Source organism: Megalobrama amblycephala, linkage group LG22 (genome assembly GCF_018812025.1).
Source record: "Megalobrama amblycephala isolate DHTTF-2021 linkage group LG22, ASM1881202v1, whole genome shotgun sequence".
NCBI classification, from domain to species: Eukaryota; Metazoa; Chordata; class Actinopteri; order Cypriniformes; family Xenocyprididae; genus Megalobrama; species Megalobrama amblycephala.
The window spans coordinates 10,448,251-10,467,044 of record NC_063065.1 but is presented as its reverse complement, the minus strand read 5'-3'; the positions used below and the strand labels follow the sequence as shown (position 1 = coordinate 10,467,044).

Below are 18,794 nucleotides of genomic sequence, written 5' to 3'. Positions count from 1 at the left end.
TGTTTATTATTGTTCTGTTTCCCAAATGTCCTGTTTATGATCTTATTATTTGTAAATAATTTTCTAATGAATTGTAAGATTAAAATACATTTTCTCCTGTCTTATCTCACAGTGGAGAGGACAGCTGACTTCCCCTCTGCTGAGCTCTTTCTGCTAGAAGATGCAGTGCTACACTTTACTCATTTAATGGACAGGCTGAACGAACAGCATCTCTACCAGCCTCACCTGTGCGACGTGGACTTCGTGCTGGTGTCCCACTGTACGTTTTCCGCCCACAAGTACGTGCTGAGTGAACACAGCCCCAACTTCCAGGCCCTCCTCTCTCAGAGTCAACCGCTGCACCGCGTAAACCTGGCCTTTGAGGTGCTGAGTATCCAGATCCTCAACTTCATCTATATCTCCATCTTTGAAGTGCTACAGGTGGCCATTGTGCTCCAGATGAGTGATTTCTGCCACAAGCTACCTGGCTCCAATGAGATGGCTGACACAGACGGGCAGGGCAACGCCTCAACCAATCAGATATACAAGATGAAGGAGATTGAGAAGATGTACACACAGCAAGGAAATGGTACTTTCTCATTGCTTGTAGAGGATAGTGGGGTCAGTAGGGAAATTATTCAGACACATTCATCTAGCATCCACTCCAGCCCTCAGGCCAAACACATCTACAAAAATGATGACAGCAGAGGGGGAGTGGCTAGTGGAGGAGGGCGTGGCTTGTGCAAAATAGAGGGAGGGGCCAGTTTCAATGAAGCGGGAGCCCAGGATGGTTCTGTCTCTTTTAACAGAGAGCAGATTATTGTGGAGGTCAATCTCAACAACCAGACATTGAATGTTTCTAAAGGGTCTGACGGCAAGAGCATCACCTCAAGTACCTCATCCCTCCTCGTTCACCATCGCAGCAGTCCTTCCGGTGCGGAGGAGGGGAAGGAACGGGGCGATAATGAAGATGTTGGCGAGGACGAAGAAGAAGAATATGAACAAGGAAAGGATGAGATGGAAAATTGCAGCGATGATGAGGACGATGAGGATGAGGAAGAGAACAACCTCAACATTCCAGAAACAGGACACACCAGCGTGGGAAGACTGCGTGGCACGAGAATACCAACTGGCACGGACGCCGCCATGAGACAGACACTAATCGACGCCACACTAGGGGAGGGGAGGAAGAGGAGAAAAGAGCAGGAGAGTCTGGGGCAGAAGGTGAAGCTCGAAGAAAAGCAGCACTTTTCCTGCAAGAAGTGCCCTCGTGTTTTTAACAACCGCTGGTACTTGGAGAAGCACATGAACGTCACACACAACCGCATGCAGATCTGCAATAAATGCGGCAAGCGCTTTTTACTGGAGAGCGAGTTGCTGCTACACCATCAGACAAACTGTGAGAAAAACATACAGGTACACACACCTGTCGGCATGCACACATTAACAAGGTCGATCTATAAGGCTGATTTCACACAAGCAGTTGCACTTATAGATCGACTTTGTAATAATAATAATACAATAGTAGCACAAAATCTATAGTGCTACGAAATATATTTTGATGCTGATATACACTACCATTCAAAAGTTTGTGGTCAGTACAAAAAATGTTTCTCTTATTGATGCAACTTTTTATTTATCAAAGAATCCTAAAACAAAAATGTATTTCGGTTTACACAAAAATATTAAGTAGTAACTGCTTTTAACATTGACAATAATAAGAAATGTTTCTTGAGCATCAAATCAGCATATTAGAATGATTTCTGAATGATCATGTGACACTGAAGACTGGAGTAATGATGCTGAAAATTCAGCTTTGCCATCACAGGAATAATTTTCAATTGTAATGATGTTTCATAAAATTTGTGTTTTGATTGTATTTTTGATCAAATAAACGCAGCCTTGGTGAGTATAAGAGATAAAATAAAAACTCGTACTGACTCAGAACTTTTGAATGGAAGGGCATATATATATTTTTTTTAATTTACAAATTGTATATACATGTATACACACACACACACACATATTATTTTTTATTTATTTAATTTCCCATGCTTATTTCCTAAATGTATTTTTAGATGTAGATTACCATCATCTAATGCTCACTTCAAGTTAATCATTAAAAAAAAATTCTTTAAAAAAAAAAATTAATTAAAATTAAAATTTCCTGATCATTTACTCATCCCCATGTCATCCAAGATGTTCATGTCTTTCTTTCTTCAGTCGAAAAAAAATTATGGTTTTTGAGGAAAACATTCCGGGATTTTTCTCCATAGGATATTCTCCATATAGACTTCAACAGTTAACAATGGGTTGAAGGTCCAAATTGCAGTTTAAAGGTGCCATCGAATGTTTTTTTACAAGATGTAATATAAGTCTAAGGTGTCCCCTGAATGTGTCTGTGAAGTTTCAGCATACTGCATGCATGCGTTGGATTATGTGAGTATTGTATTTATTTGGATGTTTACATTTGATTCTGAATGAATTTGAGGTTTTGCTCCATGGCTAACGGGCTAATGCTACACTGTTGGAGAGATTTATAAAGAATTAAGTTGTTTATGCATTATACAGACTGCAAGTGTTTAAAAATGAAAATAGCGACGGCTCTCTCTCTCGTCTCCGTGAATACAGTAAGAAACGATGGTAACTTTAACCACATTTAACAGTACATTAGCAACATGCTAACGAAACATTTAGAAAGACAATTTACAAATATCACTAAAAATAACATGTTATCATGGATCATGTCAGTTATTATTGCTCCATCTGCCATTTTTCGCTATTGTCCTTGCTTGCTTACCTAGTCTGATGATTCAGCTGTGCACATCCAGACGTTAATACTGCCTGCCCTTGTGTAATGCCTCAATCATGGGCTGGCATATGCAAATATTGGGGGCGTACATATTAATGATCCTGACTGTTACGTAACAGTCTGTGTTATGTTGAGATTCGCCTGTTCTTCGGAGGTCGTTTACACAAATGAGATTTATATAAGAAGGAGGAAACAATGGAGTTTGAGACTCACTGTATGTCATTTCCATGTACTGAACTCTTGTTATTTAACTATGCCAAGATAAATTCAATTTTTAATTCTAGGGCACCTTTAAATGCAGCTTCAAAGGGCTCTACACGATCCCAGCCGAGGAATAAGTGCGTTGTCTAGCGAAATGATCTGTTAAAAATTAAAATTATATACTTTTTAACCACAAATGCTTATCTTGCACTGCTCTGTGATGCAACACGCATTACGTAATCATTTTAGAAAGGTCACGTGTGATGTAGGCAGAAGTACCAAGCAAGTTGGAGGAGAAAATGAGTTTTTCACCCTACCGTGGCACTTTCGCCTACGTCACGTGTGACCTTTCCAACGTGATTATGTAATGTGTGGCGCATCGCAGAGCTAGTGCAAGATGAGCATTTGTGGTTAAAGTATATACTTTTTTTTTTTTTTTTTTTTTTTTTTGAAAATGACCGATTGTTTCGCTAGATAAGACCATTATTCCTTGTCTGGGATCGTGTAGAGCCCTTTGAAGCTGAATTTGAACTGCAATACCTGTTGGTAACTGTTGAAGTCCACTATATGAAGAAAAATCCTGGAATGTTTTCCTCAAAAACCTTTTTTTTTTTTACGACTGAAGAAAGAAAGACATAAACATCTTGGATGACATGGGGGTGAGTTTATCTAGTTTTAATCCACCAGTAACAGTATAGACCTATCAGCTTCTTAAAACACATTTTACCATGTTTAAAGGTGGATTATGTGCATTCTCTTCTAGTACTCTGCTATGAGTGCATATTGCATAGCAGAATGATAGACCAGAGATTTGGGATGATATATAGGCACAGACTGTATTAGGGTGTGGAGAACAGCTGTTTTCTGCCATTAAAGCAGGTCTGCCAAGCCATTTCCACCTCTAATTCAAACTGGGTCTAAAACATCCAGCACTCATTTGTCTCTGCTATATTAAGCACTTACAGGGAATTCAGTGTAATTAAGGAAATTGTGCTGTTGTGTTTAATTTGTTATAAATGAATTTTAAGTTAAAGGTGCCCTTTGCAATATTCATTCAGCTTGTGCAGTTCTTGGTACTCTTTCAGAATGATAAAATCCTGTTGTGTTTTCCATCGACCCCTAAGGGAGAGCTGTTTAGTCTAATGCCGTTCATTCACATCCTCTGATCTTTGTAGTGCGTGACTTGTGGAAAAGCCTTTAAAAAGCTGTGGTCTTTACACGAACACAACAAGATTGTCCACGGATATGCCGAGAAGAAGTTCTCTTGTGAAATCTGTGAAAAGAAGTTCTACACCATGGCACATGTCAGGAAACACATGGTTGGTGAGTACTGGGTCAATTACTGGGTCATTCTGTCATTATTTACTGACTTTCATGTTATTCCAAACCCGTATGAATTTTTATTTGTCCTAGTAACATAAAAAGTTTTTCTTTTTAAGAACATCTTGGACAGTCTTATTTCGGTGTCATCAAAGTGATTAATGACTGAAGCTATGCTTACTTTGTCTAAGGAACAGATTTAGATTTAAAGGTCCCGTTTTTCGTGGTTTTTTGAAGCTTTGATTGTGTTTATAGTGTGCAATATAACATGTGTTCATGTTTTGCGTGTAAAAAAACACAGTATTTTTCACATAATTTACTTATCTGTATACCGCTGTTTCCACTGTCATAAAAACGGGCTGATGACTTCCTTGTTCTATGAAGTCCCTCCTTCAGAAATACGTAACGAGTTCTGATTGTGCCAGCGGTTCCTGTGTTGTGATTCGACAGCTCTGAGCGCACCGTGCCCGGAAAAGTCACGCCTCTTACCATAACGTGGAGATGTACGCGCTCAGTGTTATTGTAAACATGTCTTTAATTTTACCCTATCAATTTGAGCCGGAATCAGACCCGGTGATTGGACTGCGGGATGAAAATAACAGCGTTTCGACGACATGGCGACAAACACACTCTACAAACGCAACTCTTGTGTATTCCTGTGGGCGGAGGTTAGTCAAAAAACTGTTTTAGTGACGTCATTAACCCTCTGGAGTCTGAGGCTGATTTGGGGCCTGGAGAAGTTTTGACATGCCCTGACATTTGTGCTTTTTTCAGTTGTTCATAAACATATTAATGACACAAGTGCCATTACACTGTATTCAGCACAAACTAGACTACCATAATATGTGAGGAACATGTGTGTACATGTTTGTGTTTTTGAAGGAATAACATTTATGCGTGGTTACTGAAAAAACAAAAAACTTAAGTCACTGATATAAGGCCAATAAAAGTATATTAAATCTGTGTTCACAAGACTTTTGGGTATTGAAGGTTGTAGACTAGAGTTTTTGCTTCAAAATTATGTAAAAATTATGCTAACTACTCTTTCATTTATAACAATATACTGATTTAGTTTTTGTAAGACACTTTTTGCCAAGAAACACGGTATGCGAGGAGGCGTGAATCTCCATGAATAATGGCTCATTCTCACCTGTGAAGACAAAAGAATTGAATAGTAATGACCTGAAAAGACTTGCATATTAATGAGGCATTTCAGTCAGGTAGGCTGTGAAAAAAAACTTCTGTGATGTCTCAAGCTCATCATGGTATATGAAACATACAGAAAAATTTTATTACAATATAAAATAATGGTTTTATATTATACTTTAAAATATAATGTATTTCTGTGATGCAAAGAGTCTGAATATAGGCTTTTAGTTTAAAAGCATGCACATTTGGAGAAATATAGGATTCTCATATGTTTATGTCAATTTTCTATACAGAGGAGTTATTTTTTATTTAATATTCATTGTTATCTCTATGAGCGCTGGTGTTTGCAATTCATACTGCAGCCGGAGGGCGCTCTGTGCATTTTAGTCCACAAATTCACCTAAGAAGAAGACGATATTCCATGAATGGTGTTTACCAATTCATACTACAGCCGGAGGGCGCTAAAGAAACAAAAACTCACTTAAAACTTATCAATAGAAGAAAACAAACAGGAATTTACTGAATGTCTTCCAGAGATCGCTAACCATGGCTTTTTCATCCAGATAAACAATTTTCAAGGCAATAAATACACGATTGAGATGATGAATGCATGTGTTGTCTCTGAATTTGCCTGTGAATAGCGCTGGCTCCGTGGGTGTGGCCGCATTAGTGGGTAATGAGCTGAATCACGGACTTCTGACATGGCTCTCTTTTCATACAGATTACATAAACACAGAATGTTTGTTTTCGATTTGACTTGCACGATTTAAAACCTGACATTTCAACGTTTTGTTAGACATAAGTATGAATTTTTTGTGATTAGTATTCACTAAGTTACAGTTCATTTTCTGAGAACTATCAGATTGGACTTCGTTCAGAGGGAGATGAGAGATCACGCATCATGTTAGTTTTCTTTATTTTACAAAAAGCACAACATTTTGTTTTTACTCTGAGTGTATACAAATAAAAGGAGATATTCTATAGTTCCAATTGATGTATTACTTATGTCTCTATGACAAAAAATGACAGAGTATTTTAAGTCTGTTTTGCTGCAATGTGAAAAAAAACCTGCAAAACGCGCCGGCGCGTTTTTAGACCTCAGAGTGTTAAAGAAGAAAGTAGAGGGATGTAGTCCAAACTGGCCGTTCGATGTAGGCGACTTCTGTTAAATAAAATATCTCGCTTGGCATTGAACTTTGAGCTTTAAAATTTTACAGATTTTATTTATACTCTAACAACAACATTACACACTAACTAAAGTTTGAAACATGGGATCACGAAGAACGGGACCTTTAAGTATTTATTTACTGAAAATCTTGACACATGCACCTTACATTATATTAAAAAAATATTTTTTGAATTTTTAAATAAAATACAGATTATTGGAGTACGTGGTAACACTTTACAATAAGGTCCCGTTAGTCTCATTAATGCATTAACTAACAACAAACAATACATTTGTTACAGTTTTTATGAATCTAATGCAAATTAATCTAATTAATAAATGCTTTAGAAGTATTTTTCATTGTTAATTCATGTTAACTAATGAAGTTAACTAATATTAACAAATGAAGCCTTACTGTAAAGTGTTACCGAGTAGGTTTTGCAAAAAAATTTTTTAATTGAATTCAGTGTGTTACTTCCCAATTCTTCGTAATTATTAATTAAATTTATTTGTCACAAAACTCATCTAAATGATTCAACCTCAAACTGTGGTTCAATTTAAGACCCTCCTTTTCAGGCTACAGGCCAAATCTTTATACGTACTTTATACTTATCTGCATTGTGCATTAACAAATGAACTCATGGATCCATTTTAAAGGATTAGTTCACTTCAGAATTAAAATTTCCTGATAATTTACTCACCCCCATATCATCCAAGATGTTTATGTCTTTCTTTCTTCAGTCGAAAAGAAATTAAGGTTTTTGAGGAAACATTCCAGGATTTTTCTCCATATAGTGGACTTCAAGAGTTACCAAACGGTTGAAGGTCCAAATTGCAGTTTCAGTGCAGCTTCAAAGGGCTTTACACGATCCCAGACGAGGAATAAGGGTCTTGTCTAGTGAAACGATCAGTCATTTTCTAAAAAAAGAAAAAAAAGATGTATATACTTTTTAACCACAAATGCTCATCTTGCACTAGCTCTGCAAACCTTAATTTCTTTTCGACATAAACATCTGGGATGACATTGGGGTGAGTAAATTATCAGGAAATTTTAATTCTGAAGTAAACTAATCCTTTAACATCAAATAATACATCCACTTGTCACAGCTAGGTGGCAGTCAAGATGCTGCTTTATAGCAGCCGTCTCAAAAGCACAAAGACATATTGTTGTGTAAATTAACCAGCAGGCAAAGGTAATACAGCACAACCTGGCCTTCATGCTGTACGGTACTTTCATCTTCTGAAGCTTGATCTTCCCAGAGCTTGGTCCTACACAATAGTGAAATACCCAGCTCTGTTTTGAGCAGGGGAAAGAGCTGCTTTGACCTTGCTTTACCATCCAGAACAGACTGAGCTGAGGACAGAGGCTGTATTGTTTAATCTGCCCTGACAGCAGAGAGGAAATATCTTATCTAGAAGTGCTTCCTTCTACCAGAATCCACTCAATTGTCCGCAGGGCAACAAGTAACACTTGCTCATCTAACACTGACAACAGAGTAAATGAAGTAATAATGCAGTGTGTCTTATTATACACAAAACCATGTCACAATCTCACTCTTGCTAACCTTAAAAATTAACACTGAGTTGTGGTTAAGATGAAATTAAGCTTTCAGTCACGAAACTCTAGAGGGGAGCTGATAGGTCCTTTACATACAATCACATCATTACCACATGCCTCAAGCTGATTGGCCCCTGCTGATCCTACAGCCAATGAGATTGCTTTCTCAACATTCAAATAGTCTGGTTCACTTTTTGTTGTAAGCTAGTCCTGCAGCATGCTATCAGGGTTCCTCTGAGACCCTCAACCTCCCCCAGCTCCACCTGCCTAAATCTGCTACGGGATTTATGTATGTCTATTTATGCAGCAGCATATCTTACATGCTCACAGCAGCGTGTCTGTGTATTTATTAGCAGTAACAAGCACTTACTTGCTCTGTAGCAGCATAGATCTAGTCCGCCAACACCAAATACATTAACATTGCCATATTCAATTGCATGCTAAAACTAATCCAAGAGTTGTCATTATTGAATTGTTACTGTGAAAACAAGAAACAAACAGGAAAGCAGATGTAATTTTTAAAATGTGAATTTTGGTTGTTCATTGCAGCTCACACTAAGGACATGCCGTTCACTTGTGAGACGTGTGGGAAGTCCTTCAAACGCAGCATGTCTCTTAAAGTGCACTCTCTCCAGCACTCTGGAGAAAAGCCCTTCAAGTGTGAGGTGAGTTCACTCATGCAGTTGTAGGCCTGAGAGATTCAGGTATTGCATTTTTGTCTTTTTCACAGAAAAAGTCATTTTCCCTTAAGCTTAAGGTCACACAAGTGTCCTCTCAGTGGAAGTATAAGTGTTGCACATTATGTACACTACCTTTTAAAAGTTTGGTGTTGGTTGTTTTTAAAATAAGTCTCTTATGCTCACCAAGGATGCATTTATTTGATTAAAAATACAGTAAAAACAGCGATAGTGTGAACTATTTTTACAATTTAAAATAACTGTTTTCTATTTTCATATATTTTAAAATGTAATTTATTCCTGTGATGACACAGCTGAATTTTTAGCATCATTACGCCAGTCTTCAGTGTCACATGATCTTTCAGAAATCATTCTAATATGCTGAAACATTTCTTCTTATTATCAATGTGGAAACAGTTGTACTGCTTAATGTTTTTGTGGAAAATTATACATTTATTTTTCAGGATTCTTTAATGAATGGAAAGTTCAACAGCATCTATTTGATTTATTTGATATCTTTACTCTCAATTTAATGCATATTTGCTGAGTTAAATAAATTTCTTTCAAAAAAAAAAAAAAAAATCATACTGACTCCAAACTTTTGAACGGACATGTTACATTAACATTTGACAACCAGAAAGTGCCCAAATACTTTTTGAACAGTGTCCAGTAATTATTATTTTAATTTATTAATTATTTTATATTAACAGTTTTATTATTTCAAACCTAATGCACTTCTTTTTTTTAAATGTTTTGGTTGAAATGTGTTTTTGTGATATACAGTATGTCTTAAAAATATCTATAAGCAGAGGAACATAGATGTAAATTGTAATCTACTGTATCTGATGCTGTTACTCATGTTGTAGAACTGCAGTGAACGATTCCAGTACAAATACCAGCTGAGGTCACATATGAGCATCCATATCGGACACAAGCAGTTCATGTGCCAGTGGTGTGGGAAAGACTTCAACATGAAGCAGTACTTTGATGAACACATGAAGACCCACACTGGTAGGAACCACCACTTTGGCACCTGTCATAATCACAGTCAACAAAAATGTTGATTAGATATTATAATTGTCAGTTAATTAATATTATTACAAATTATATTAATTTTATTTTAATAACTGAAAATAAAAATAGTAATGGCAAAAGGTGATAAAGGTGTAAGTCACAAATCAAATGCTGGTACAGGTGCTGGTCATATAATTAGAATATCGTGAAAAAGTTCATTTTTTTATTGTAAATTATTTTTAAAAATGAAACTTTCATTTATACTAGATTCCCTACATGTAAAGTAAAACATTTCAAAAGTTTTTTTTTTTAATTTGTTGATTAGAGCATACAGCTAATGAAAGTCCAAAATCCAATATCTCAAAATTTTAGAATATTTATATTTGAGTTTCATTAAATGACCATCCATACAGTATAAATTTCGGGTATCTCTTGTTCTTTGAAACCACACTAATGGGGAAGACTGCTGACTTGGCAATGGTCCAGGAGACAATCATTGACACCCTCCACAAAGAGAGTAAGTTACAGATGGTCATTACTGAATGTGGTGGCTGTTTACAGAGTGATGTATCAAAGCATATTAAATGCAAAGTTGACTAGAAGGAAGAAATTGGGTAGGCAAAGGTGCACAAGCAACAGGGATGACCACAAGCTTAAGAATACTGTCAAGTAAAGCCGATTCAAACACTTGGGAGAGCTTCACAATGAGTCAAATGAAGCCGGAGTCAGCGCATCAAGAGTCACCACGCTCAGACATCTTCAGGAAAAGGACTACCAAGCCACTTCTGAAACAGAAACAACGTCAGAAGCATTTTACCTTGGCTAAGGAGAAAAAGAACTGGAAAGTGAACAGTGGTCGAAAGTCCTCTTTTCAGATAAAAGTAAATTTTGCATTTCATGTTGAAATCATGGTCTGAAGGAAGACTGGAGAGGCACAGAATCCAAGCTGCTTGAAGTCTAATGTGAAGTTTCTGAAGTCAGTAATGATTTGGGGGGCCGTGACATCTGCTGGTGTCCATTGTGTTTTATCAAGTGCAATGTCAATGCAGCCATCTTCCAGGAGATTTTGGAGCATTTTATGCTTCCATCTGCTGACAAGCTTTATGGAGATGCTGATTTCCTTTTCCAGCAGGACTTTAGCACCTGCCCACAGTGCAAAAACCACTTCCAAGTGGTTTGCTGACCATGATATTACTATGTTTTATTGGCCAGCCAACATGCCTGACCCCTGAATCTATGGGATATTTTCAAGAGTAAGATGAGAAACAGTCGATCCAACAATATACAGATGATCTGAAGGCTCAATAGTGCCTCAGCAGTGCACAGGCTGATCACTTCCATGCCACACTTCACTGATGCTGTAATTTGTGCTAGGAGCAAGTCATTTGCTGTAATATGTGCTGCCGACCAAGTATTGAGTGTACAAATGAACATACTTTAAAGAACTTGAACTTTTCTGTTTTGAAAATCCATTTTTTGATTGATCTTAGGAAATATTCTAATATTTTGTATATTTAAAAAATATATATTGTATAATATTAACTTTATTATCAATTAAATTATATATTTATATAATATTTTACCATGCCAATAAAGCCACTTGAATCTTAATATATTATTTATTTATGTGTATATATAACATTTTATAATTTAAAATAAAAATGGTAATAATTCATATATCCTGAGGGCTTTCAAACTGGGCACGTTTGCTGCGGTCCGAGTCTGAGCGCGATTGTCTCCGCAGTCTGGTTTCACACTCAACTTGATTCTATAGAACCCTGGTGCATTTTTGCATTCATCTTACGTCATCACAAACATGCATGGCACATGATAGAAAAGAGAACGTGGGTCAATATATTGTGGTTTTTTTTATTAATTTGGTGCAGAGTGAACGACACTTGGGTACAATACTGTATGTGCGTCACATGAAGGCGGCTTTCTGCTGCTTGCAAACTGACTCTTTTGAGGAGCCATTCATTTGCCATTCTGATTGCACTCACTATACACGATTACACTGCATGCTCACCAAAGTAAATCATCACCACTGTTAGTGTTGTCAAAAGTACCGATACCAAGTCAATATTGAAATTTAAAATGTGAGCGCTGTTAGTGGATCCATAAACACATCTGATTGGCCATTGTGTTCACGTGCTCATCAGATATGTCTTTGATTGGATACAATGTTCAATGCTTCAAAAATGTTTTAAATAGACATCACTAACGCTCTTCACCGAGCGCTTACACAGATACACAAGGGAGCGTTTGAAAGCAGCCGTCTATCACGGACCGTTCCACTGATAGACGCCTGCTTTCAAACGCTCCCGCTTTCAAAACGCTTTCAAACACTTCCGTGTGCTTTCAAACGCTCCTTTGCGTTGATCGTTGTAGCCATTCACAGACATACACTACCGCTCAAAAGTTTGGGATCGGTAAGATTTTTAATGTTTTTAAAATAAGTTTTGTCTGCTCACCAAGGCTTAATTTATTTAATTAAAAATACAGTAAAAACAGTAATATTGTGAAAAATTATTACAATTTAAAATAACTGTTTTCTATTTGAATATATTTTACAAAGTAATTTATTCTAGTGTTGGCAAAGCTGAATTTTCAGCATCATTACTCCAGTCTTCAGTGTCACATGATCCTTCAGAAATCATTCTAATATGATGATTAGTTCCTCAAGAAATATTTGTTATTATTATCAATGTTGAAAAAAGTTGTGTACTTTTTTTTTCAGGATTCCTTTATGAATAGAAAGTTCAAAAGAACAGCATTTATCTGAAATACAAAGCTTTTGTAACATTTTACACTACCGTTCAAAAGTTTGTGGTCAGTAAGAATTTTTATTTTTATTTTTTTGAAAAGAAATTAAAGAAATTAATACTTTTATTTAGCAAGGATGCATTAAATCAATCAAAAGTGACAGTAAAGACATTTATAATGTTACAAAAGATTAGATTTCAGATAAACACTGTTCTTTTGAACTTTCTATTCATCAAATAATCCTGAAAAAAAATATTGTACACAAATATTTTGTACAATTGTAAACAATAAATGTTTCTTGAGCAGCAAATTGACATATTAGAATGATTTCTGAAGGATCATGTGACACTGAAGACTGGATTAACGATGCTGAAAATTCAGCTTTGCCAACACAAGAATAAATTACATTTTAAAATATATTCAAATAGAAAAGTCATTTCAAACTGTAATAATATTTCACAATATTACTGTTTTTACTGTATGTTTAATTAAGTAAATGCACCCTTGGTGAGCAGACGAAAATCTTTCCGATCCCAAACTTTTGAGCGGTAGTGTATATGTTGAGCGCGTGAACACAATGGCCAATCAGAGGTGTTTTTCAAAGCGTCACATTTTTAAAATGTCACTATCGACTTGATATCGAAGTCGGTACTTTTGACAATACTAACCACTATCATCCCTTTCATGTGTTTGTCGTCGTCATTGGCTAAAATGGATGTGCAGGTTAATTTACTTCCTGAGCAAGTTGCACCCTAGTCCAGGTTGCTTGCAAAACTATGCGAATCATGCCACAGTTCCAGTGCAACCCGAACTAAGACCACCTCATACAGGTAATCTAGGGTCCAGGTGCGGTCCACATAACAGCTTTCACATTACCAATTTTTCACGTGAACCATGCCCTGTTTTAAAGCACATCTTTTTGTCTGTTCCAGGAGAGAAACCATATATCTGTGAAATCTGTGGAAAGAGCTTCACGAGCCGGCCCAATATGAAACGGCACCGCCGCACTCACACTGGCGAGAAACCATACCCCTGTGACGTCTGCGGACAGCGTTTCCGCTTCTCCAACATGCTCAAAGCCCACAAGGAGAAATGCTTCCAGGTCAGCAATCCCATGGTATCTGATACCACCAACCTTCTGGGCCTGGAGCCCACGTCAACTGATATGGACACACCAGCCAATCAGTTACCCAGCCACCCCATGACCCCTCCTGGAGAGGCATCCAGTCTCCACCAGGTCAAGTCGCTCTCGCTTCCCTTCGTTCACTCTATCGTAGGTCTTCCCTCTCCCCCAACCCTGTTTTCCACTGAAAGGGTTAACTCCGGTAATAACTAGTTTTGATTTTAAGGTTCCTTTTGATTGTTTATTGTCTGAAACCCAAAGCTTGCAGTAGCTTCCCTTGAGCTTTTTGATTTACATCCAATGTGAATCACTCTCATAGGGGTTTCCAAACATGCTGAGCGAGGTCTAAAAGACTTCCGGGCAGGTGTTTGAACAGTGTGCGACACTGAATATTCCTTTTAAACTGTGCAAATTTTCACTTATCTTATTCTCATAGAGATATTTTATATACTGTTCAAATAAGCTTCTCGTATTACAGAAAGAAAACAAATGTTCTCATTATTTTTGTTGATGTTTGATGCAGTTTTTGTGAGCTACAGGATTAGCAGTTAGCACTGCATTTCTGCATTTCACATATTGCTCTTGATATGGTCATTTTGCCAAGACAGACATGTTCTTGAACCAATATTTTGAAAATTTAGTCCTAACCTTAACTCTACCGCTAAACCTAACCTCAGCCATAACCTATCCCTAAACTCAGAGGGAAATGATAGGTGAATAACACTGATGTAGAAGCACCTAACCCTGGTTGTAAGCCTAAACTTGACATAAACTGTAAACTTGTCCCTCAAATCTGATTGGTTGATTGGAACGTTGTTCCAAAGATGTTGATCCAGGAACATGTACTTGGTGAAATCACGTTGACCCTTTTACTATAGCTCTTCATGCTTTGTCGGTTTCATCTAACTAGTGGAGATTCCTATTAGCTGCATTAGAAAATACAAATGCATATTGAACTCACAGCAGAGGGCGCTGTGGGACATTAGCAAATAGCTCTTCAGCCAATAAACATGTAGCAGCTGTGTCCCCTGCCATAACCAAATCCAGATGTATCGCAGTAACCAAATCCTGTTAGCTTATATGTTATTACTGAATATGAAATGTATAATCACTCCAGCACCTTATTTTTAATCGTAGATGTATTTATATTGTCCTGTCTTCTTCGTATTCTGAAAGTTTAAATTTTGCCACATGAGGTCCTCTGATATTTGCAGAGGTTTGTTTTGTGAAGCGTCTGTGCAGGGCACAGGTTGGACGGTTGGTTTGTATCAAAGGTTATATGTAGCAGAGGCACTTGAGAAAACCTTTATTATTTTTTAAAAAATCCCAAAGACGGATGTTTTCGCAATTTTTTTCTCTCTATAATATTTTACAATTTTCAGAGCACTTTACTCTCAGTGTTGGCCATATGTGTAATGGCAAAATCTGAAATGCCTAAACCACTTATGAAGGAATGAGTGTGAAATGGAGTGTGTTTTATTTGCATGGAGGCAATATCAAACCTGGATAAGCACCAGGGTATGTTTGGTTCAAAAATATTTGTTGAATGTCTGAAATGCTTTACGGTACACACAACAGGTTTATCAGCTATTTTTTTACAGTGATTTATCAGTCATCATTAATGCTTTCACTTGTTTTTTTTCCACTTTACACTATTTTATGATGGTTTTAATGACAGCGAGCCTGAATAACTTATAGAAAGTGAAGGTTTCGGTAGTCAAATGATGGAAATCATTTGTCATTGTTTTGTGCCCTAAAAATGTAATTATGTAGCAAACTATTCGACTTCTGGGACTCGTGTAGGCTGTAAGATGGTCTTGTTGAGAGGCCACATAGAATCTGAAAAGAGTTTATAGAGAATTTGTAAAAATGTCCTTACCCAGTGTCAAAGAGGATTTAGATAGACAAAATGTAGTTGAAGAAAACACTCTAGGAGCAGTAAAACGTAGTAGCTATAATAGGTATTATCCAATATAAATATTTAAATATATATTTACACACACATATAAAATATATATAAATATACATAGTCTGTAAATAAATTCTGTGTCAGTTTTTGTTTAATCGGTTTTCTTTGTTTACATTCTTTATAGAGTCAAATGAATGTGGTGAGATGTGGAGGTCAGCACTCATGAAAGAACTTGCAAGATTTTAATATAGGGAATAAGCTCTAGAATTTTACCTTCTTACCATCTTAAATATTAACATCAGTCATGTTTCTGGGTTAAGAAAACACAGCTTAATGCAAGTAATGGCAAGTTGTTTTAAATGGTACGTGTTTCTTTAAGAAGTTTCAGAAAGCAGAATGGACAGTTAAATATTAAGGCTTGTTTCTGCCATGGAATAGAAAAAATTAAAAAGGTGACTGCATCTTTTTTTCTCACAATTGTGACATTTTTCTTCACAAATTGTGACATGTTTATATGTCAGGATTGTGAGAAAAATGTCAGAAATGTGAGTTTATATCTCGCAATTCTGACTTTTCCAGAAATTGAAACTCGCAATTCAGAACTCCATCTTCAGAAACTTGGAATTGCAAGTTATAAAGTCTGAATTGCAAAATGTGAACTCGCAGTTCTGAGAAGAAACAAACTTGCAATTACAAGATTTTTATTTATTTTTTTATTTTTTTATTCCGTGGCGGGTAACAATCTGCATAGTTAATGGAACGGTTCACACAAAAATTCTGTTATCATTATGACTTTATTTCTTTACAAAAGGGTTTATTAATAGCAGAATGCTCAAGCTGCTACATGAGGGTGAGTAAATGATGACAGCATTTTCATTTTTGTCTAAACTTTCCCTTTAAATTTGGAATGGAATTGTTGAAGTACTGGAATTAATATAAAAAAACAGAGCATAACACATGCTAGTAGGGCTGGGCGATATATCGCATGCGATTGTCACGCGCATTTCGTCAGTAAAGCCGGTTCCCTGATTACCGCTAGGTTGCCATCACCTGCTTTCAAATGGAGCGGCATTTAATAGACAGAACCGTAGATGACTGACAAGCCACGCAATATCGCGTTCATTATCGAAGGCGATTCATCTGCGATACGAACGCGATATTGCGTGGCTTGTCAGTGAACTACGGCTCTGTCTATTAAATGCGGCTGCATTTGAAAGCAGGTGATGGCAACCTAGCGGTAATCAGGGAACCGGCTTTACTGACGAAATGCGCGTGACAATCTCATGCGATATATCGCCCAGCCCTACATGCTAGGTGTCTCTAGTAACATAACAGTACTTTTTTTAACAGTTAGACCCACAGTAATTGGCAATATTCTGCATTGGTCAATGTATTTTTCTCTTTATCTGTAACTAGTCGGTGTGGCTGTCATAACCAGCTAATTGTAGAGGCACCATAACAAACCTGCCTTAGTTTTGTGTAGATTGAAATTACAGTGGTATGATTTGGGAAGATAATGGTAATCTGAGCAGAGACCTTTAAAAAAAAAAAAGCTCTTTTAATTTAGCAGAAATCTAAGTGTTGTGCCAGATGATTATTGTTTAAGCCTTTTTATGGTTTTGCCACAGATATGTTGTTTGTGTTCTTTACATGTTTTTCAGTGTCATATTGCACCTTATACCCAGCTTACTTTATTACAGTGTCCTCAACCTTGGGATTTCAATACAATGAGGATGTTTATCTTTTTAAAGCCCTTTTAATATTTTTAAACATGTTTCATCTCATTTTTCTAACAATATTATTAAAATATTAAAAACTTCCCAAGAAAGTTTTCTATAGCACTTGCTTTATGTCTTATCACAAGGTGAATTAACACAGAATTCACTTTTTCTTTTCTTTTTTTTTTTTTTGTGTGCACTTTATTTGGATATTAAAGTTATGGTACAAGGTTTTAGATTAAAGGGTTAGTTCACCCAAAAATTCTGTCATTTATTACTTACCCTCATGTCGTTTCACACCCGTAAGACCTTCGTTAATCTTTGGAACACAAATTAAGATATTTTAGTTGAAATCTGATGGCTCCGTGAGGCCTCCATAGGGAGCAATGTCACTTCCTCTCTCAAGATCCATAAAGGTACTAAAAACATATTTAAATCGGTTCATGTGAGTACAGTGGCTCAATATTAATATTATAAAGCGACGAGAATACTTTTGGTGCGGCAAACTTACTTAGTGATGGCCGATTTCAAAACACTGCTTCAGAAAGCATCGGAGCATAAATGAATCAGTGTATCGAATCATGAATCGGATCGCGGGTCAAACCGCCAAACTGCTGAAATCACGTGACTTTGGCGCTCCGAACTGCAGATTCGACACACAGATTCACAATGCTCCGATGCTTTCTGAAGCATTGTTTTGAAATCGGCCATCACTAAATAAGTCCTTATTTTGTTTTTTTGCCGCACCAAAAATATTCTCGTCGCTTTATAATATTAATATTGAGCCACTGTACTCGCATGAACTGATTTAAATATGTTTTTAGTACCTTTATGGATCTTGAGAGAGGAAGTGTCCATTGCTCCCTATGGAGGCCTCACGGAGCTATCTGATTTCAACTAAAATATCTTAATTTGTGTTCCGAAGATTAACGAAGGTCTTACGGGTGTGAAACAACATGAGGGTAAGTAATAAATGACAGAATTTTCATTTTTGGGTGAACTAACCCTTTAATTTCTCTCTCACTCTGTCTCTCTCAGGCTGCGTTTAAGTCCAATTTTTATGTCTTTCCATCGCTAACTTCCCTCCTTCTCGTTCACTAGGATGTACGTCATTGTTTATGTTGCACGAGTGGCGGAATCCTTGCAATGGGTTTAAATGGAAAGCCCTTGATTACTTGGAATCCACAAATGGAGCTGATTTATTATTTACATTTTTTTTCCTTATGAATTTGTTTTACGCACCATTCTATAGGGCTGCATGTATGCTTGGGCTGTTGGAGAAAATATACAAAAAAAATACACAAACTAAAATGATGACAATACAATAAACTATAACAGTAAGCTTATGGTAGCTACAAGTATTATGTGGTTAAACGTCAAAATAAATCCAATATCAAACTCTAGAG

At 36.7% G+C, this 18,794-nt stretch overlaps 1 protein-coding gene across 2 annotated transcripts in view; it reads left to right on the top strand.

Moving 5' to 3' along the window:
- Positions 1–16,710, top strand: part of zbtb47b (zinc finger and BTB domain containing 47b) — a 38,254-nt gene extending 21,544 nt beyond the window's left edge. For both annotated transcript variants that reach the window (XM_048175238.1, XM_048175236.1), the window contains 5 exons: positions 113–1,395; positions 4,168–4,315; positions 8,734–8,849; positions 9,728–9,872; positions 13,571–16,710. In XM_048175238.1, the coding sequence (XP_048031195.1) occupies positions 113–1,395; positions 4,168–4,315; positions 8,734–8,849; positions 9,728–9,872; positions 13,571–13,974 (2,096 nt within the window). In that variant the 3' untranslated portion in view covers positions 13,975–16,710. The remainder of the gene's footprint in view (positions 1–112; positions 1,396–4,167; positions 4,316–8,733; positions 8,850–9,727; positions 9,873–13,570) is intronic.
- Positions 16,711–18,794: the final 2,084 nt, after the last annotated feature.